Source organism: Hippocampus comes, unplaced genomic scaffold (assembly GCF_001891065.2).
Source record: "Hippocampus comes isolate QL1 unplaced genomic scaffold, H_comes_QL1_v1.1 scaffold2, whole genome shotgun sequence".
Classification (NCBI taxonomy): Eukaryota; Metazoa; Chordata; class Actinopteri; order Syngnathiformes; family Syngnathidae; genus Hippocampus; species Hippocampus comes.
In genome coordinates, this window is record NW_017805139.1 from 3027107 (window position 1) to 3032149 (window position 5043).

The 5043-nt window shown below is 40.2% G+C and overlaps 1 protein-coding gene across 1 annotated transcript; it reads left to right on the forward strand.

The window, feature by feature from the left end:
* Nucleotides 1-707: 707 nt before the first annotated feature.
* On the forward strand, nt 708-2624 carry cartl (cocaine- and amphetamine-regulated transcript-like). Its single transcript, XM_019867233.1, has 3 exons — nt 708-1222; nt 1810-1884; nt 2348-2624. Exons 1-3 carry the CDS (start codon nt 1085-1087, stop codon nt 2453-2455), a joined length of 321 nt encoding a protein of 106 aa, XP_019722792.1. The 5' UTR covers nt 708-1084; the 3' UTR covers nt 2456-2624.
* The last annotated feature ends 2419 nt before the right edge of the window (nt 2625-5043 follow it).

Below are 5043 nucleotides of genomic sequence, written 5' to 3' on the forward strand. Positions count from 1 at the left end.
CATTACATTCCATCTCACAATGGCACACCAAGGTGCAAACGACCTGTTAAACTAATTTTTACCAAAATACCAAAAGAAAGGAAACTCCACCCATGCGCACAGTTAGATTCTTTTAAAAACAAAGAACAAGTCAGAAACCTTGGCATATGCTTCAAGAACATCCAGAGTGAATAATTACTTATTCCAAGCAGACCAGGAGAATCTTAATCATGCTTTTATCTCCAGCGAGTTTGATAATTGTAGTGGTCTTCTGACTGGATTCAGACTGGGTTCACTTAGTGGAGCCCCGAATTGAAAGCACACATGTTGAAGCAGCATTTAGTTGTTGAGCTGCACATAAAGCTGCAAACAGAAGTGAAGTCAGCCCCTAATTTAAATGCTTTTAAATCCAGGTTAAAACTATTTTGCTTCCCCCCCCCCCCCATACCTATGATTAAGGCTATCTAAACATTTTAAAGTCCTTTAAGTCTTTTACTTACAGGTATTTTAGAAAACTCTTATTTCTTTGTTTAATTGTTTTATTTTAAAGTTTTCTATTAATGTGTTTTAACGTTGTCAATGTATGTTGTTTTAATAATTTTTAATAATCTACTTTTGTTTTCTCTGCTTTGCTTCTGAATGTCATTAACTCTTGTGTTTGTAAATGCTTGCAGGTGTTGTGCCTTTGCTTGTGTGAAGCACATTGAGCTACCGCGTGTGGATGAAATGTGCTATATACTGTAAATAAAGCTACCTTGCCTTGCCTAATACACTAACTTCATCTTCCAATAACATCCTCATTTGAATATGATGATGGTGATGATGATGATGATGATGACAGCATAAGATGGGTAAAACATGATGTTTTTCCTCATAGTCGTCCTCCCCGTGTCCCAGGCCTTTTTCAGTACGAGAACCCTCCAGGCAGAACACTTCATTTAGCCTGCCGCAGTGGTCTTTCGGGCGGGGCCACCAGTCTGTATAAGAGGACAGAAATCATCCGACGGATGGACTTTCACATGTGGACCTGTTCACGTCTTGTGCTCCTCCACTCGTCCCGCCTCCTCTCTCGTTGCGACCTCGGCACTTCTGCGCCCACACATCCATGCAGAGTTCTGCCCTTTTCCGCGGGCTGCTGGTGGTCAGTCTGCTGGTCCTCTTGTGTCACAGCCAGACATCCCAGGAAGTGTCTGTTGAGGACTTGGAAGGAGACAGAGACGAACCAGGAACAGACCGAGATTTGGTTCGTGCGCCTTGTTTGTTTGTTTGTTTGCTTGTTTTAATTTTGGTGCTTCCCATATTTAGTACACTCTGAACTGGTTGGGAGCCAATTGTAGGACAAATAAGATGTTCTGTTGATACATTCTTTTTATTCATAAAACAAAATATTGAATGCCCCAAATTAATTAATACTGTACTCTTTCTCAGTGCATGCATATCCGGGGCACAAAATGTATACTTAAACTGTACTGTATATACTTTTCTTTTGATGACAGCAATAGTTTACAAAAAAAAAATCTGGAATACTTAAAAGCTAATATTTATGCATTATTGACTCCCCTAAAAATCCCTTCAAATGGACGTGCTATACGTAATTTGGGTCGATTGAGTGAAGGTCAAGTTTTAATTGAAATTCAGAAAATTAAAAACAACATTTTCAGTTCTGCACAACCAACTTGAAATAATTACTTTATTTACGAATTTCATTCCTCACGTTGCGTGACCCGCTGATGGCAAGCGCCCTCTGTATGAACGTGCATACAATTTCGTTTTGACCCATCTTCCACATAAATTCACCTTGTGTTCTCTTCTGTTGATCTTACTGTGCAGGTCGAAGCACTGGATGTTTTGCTTAGCAGGATGCATAATCGGATTTCCACAGAGAAGAGAGGCAACATCCCTCTGGTAAGGTGGTGTATTGACACTTTTATGCAAATAAGCCCCTTACACAAATCCGTCTTGTTTTCTGTAATGAAAGGCTGAATCCATTGTAGCGACCTGATAGTCAATACTCATTTGGGGCGATGTTTCATTCATTATTCTATTGTTGCTAATTAAACCAGGCGACTGCCTGCCTAATTAAAAGATAAAGTAAACAGACTTTCTGAGCGCAGTTACAGAACAACTTAAATTGCTTTCCATATTAAATTAGCTGAGACAGAAAGAAAGAAATACACAACCTCCCAATCCTCTTGACACGAATACAGACAGAACTTAGTTGCAAATCAAGCAGATGAAGAGGAAATGTTTATTTCACTGACTAATGGTGAAATTCATTACATTTCCCACATTTATACACGACATTAATACACTAACTTGTCTGTGCGTGTCTGCGTGTGTGTTATTATCGTCTATGTTCTACCTTTAGTGTGGAATGGGCGACCGGTGTGCCATGAAGTTTGGGCCGCGAATTGGGAAGCTCTGCGACTGCGGCAGAGGAGCCAACTGCAATTCCTACCTGCTCAAGTGCATCTGAACCACTCTTAATTTGAAAATCAAGTTTGCAGGAAGAATGTGCACATTTTTAAAACAACAAATCTTCATTCTGTTGTCGGCCAGCAGTGCCAGCATGATTTGATGGCGTGTACCCTCCAGGTTGTAGCATGTAAGGTTCAGATTCAATAAAGAAATTCATCAACATTTTACATTTGATTTTTATTTGCACAGCATTATGATTATATGCAAAATTCAAAAGATATATATACACATATACATATATGGACATGCACATAAGTACTTTAATACGTAAATACACACACACACACACACACACACACACACACACACACACACACACGCAAATAAGTGAACCGTGAATTAGTGAGGGATCACTGTATCGTAAAAGGTTGAGATTAGCAAATCCATGCAATTTTCTCTTTTGGCAGTATCAATGCTTTAAAGCTGGCAATTTAACAGCAATAGTGAACAAAAAAAAAGGTCGCTGGTCCGCGAACACCATGTACTTGTCTCAACTGATCCGTGATACAAAATGAGTTGGGGACCACTGCAGATGGAACGTTCTTGAGCTTGTGTTTGTCCTCATGGGCTAAAAAAAAACCCCACAAGATTAGTTTCAAGTGACTTCTAGTTTTTATCAATAGAATTACTGAATCCTGAATTAGTTTGCTTTATTTACTGAACAGACCGACTATTCCAAAAAGGGACACCCATGGCTCTGCCAGTGTTGAACTACACATTACAGATTCTTTGTATTGTGTTCTGAGCTGAATATTTAAACTAATTATTTAATTAACATGCAATTTGCACATCTTTCATTTTGTTAATGATGTTACGGTCTTACTGATGGATTATTTCCCAGGAAGCACAAAACAAATGTCCACTTAAATGACAATCTTTGCGAAAGTATAGGATTCATCACCAGTGAGTGCATGCAGCATGCAGTATTATCCGCAGAGCATTTCTGAAGATTAAGCCAGGAGAACATGAATTGCATCTCCCACTTGGATGGATTGTTACATGCTGAATGACATAAAAAAAACTCCAAAACTATTTTGGTGGTTAAGCATGTTTGTATGCCAACATAGAGAAGAATTAAAAATGAGGGTATTAATAAATCTGAAATCACTGAAATAGTATCTAGAAATTACATTAATTACATTTGAATTATTCATTTATCTATCCATCCATCCATTTTCAACCCCACTTATCCTGGAGAGGGTCGCAGGAATTGCTGGAGCCTATCTCAGCTGACTTTGGGTGAAAGGCGGGGTAAACCCTGAACTGGTCGCCAGTCAGTCAGAGGGCACATGTAGAGACGAACAACCATTCACACCCACATTCATCATTTTAATCAATAAACACTTAGAGGGAGGCAGACAGATGGAAGGACATGTGTGTGGTCGGGGTGAGGGGGTGCATATGACTGTAATGTAGTATCCAATGTGTGTAGAGTGTATACTGTCTTGTCTTGTATGTAATTGTCCTAATTATGTTGTGCTGTGTATGTGTATGTTTTTTGCTCAGTGTATGTAGCAGCACAGAGGGACTGTCCTCCGAGACAAGTTTCTCCTATGGGAGACCTAATAAAAAGTCAAATCAAAATCAAATCATTCACACTGTCATTGAGTGGGAACTGAACCCACGCTGCCCGCACACAAGTCGAGCGAGTGTACCATGACACCATCAACGACTTAATTTAATTTATTAAAAAAAAACAACAACAACCAAAAAAAAAAAAAACCCACACAGCTTTTCCATTTCATTTTTTTCTTGGCGATGACGTTTTTCAAAATGATCCATCATGCACATCTACGAGCAAAACATGTTATTTGGTTCTGTGTTCAATATGACTGCTACTTGTACCGAGCCAAAAAGCTGGTGTAAATGGAAACGCATTTTATCCAAGGGCAGCCCCTTGTGAGGATAAAGCAGATCGGAAAATGGATGGATGGATTTCATCCACATTTAAATTTGAAATTCAAATGTAACCTGACCTGTCTGACCGACTGTAACCTTCTTTTCCACTGACTGCAAAATGTGTTTGCATCTATTTACAGATGGAAGCATACTAATACAGACAGTGACAGTAAATGTAAACGTATTGCAAATATTTACTGTATATGAAAACGCTTATTTTTAATGTAAACATATCGCTAGCTAAATTTCCCAAGGAGGGGAGTAATTCTAGACGCTTCCTCCACTACACTACAGTGAAACCCCTGAATACTCACGGCTCGGCATCACTTAAAAAAAATCAATATTATTGAATACACTGTGGGACGCCCGGTAGTCCAGTGGTTAGCGCGTCAACCTCACAGTGCAGAGGGTTCGATTCCAGCTCTGGCCTTCCTTGTTTGCATGTTCTCCCCGTGCCTGTGTGGGTTTCCTCCGGGTACTCCGGTTTCCTCCCACATTCCACAAACATGCGTGGCAGGTGAATGGAACACTCTAAATTGTCCCTAGGTGTGAGTGTGAATGTGGATGGTTGTTCGTCTCTGTGTACCCTGAGATTGGCTGGCAACCGGTTCAGGGTGTCCCCCACCTACTTACTGCCCGAAGACAGCTGGGATGGGCTAAAGCACCCACCGGGACCTGTGTGAGGAT

Excerpts from the sequence above, each read along its gene's own strand:
- cartl (XM_019867233.1), top strand. The coding sequence starts at position 1,085 with ATGCAGAGTTCTGCCCTTTTCCGCGGGCTGCTGGTGGTCAGTCTGCTG. Across the intron at positions 1,223-1,809 it reads CAGGAACAGACCGAGATTTG|GTCGAAGCACTGGATGTTTT; the intron begins GTTCGTGCGCCT and ends CTTACTGTGCAG. Across the intron at positions 1,885-2,347 it reads AGAGAGGCAACATCCCTCTG|TGTGGAATGGGCGACCGGTG; the intron begins GTAAGGTGGTGT and ends TTCTACCTTTAG.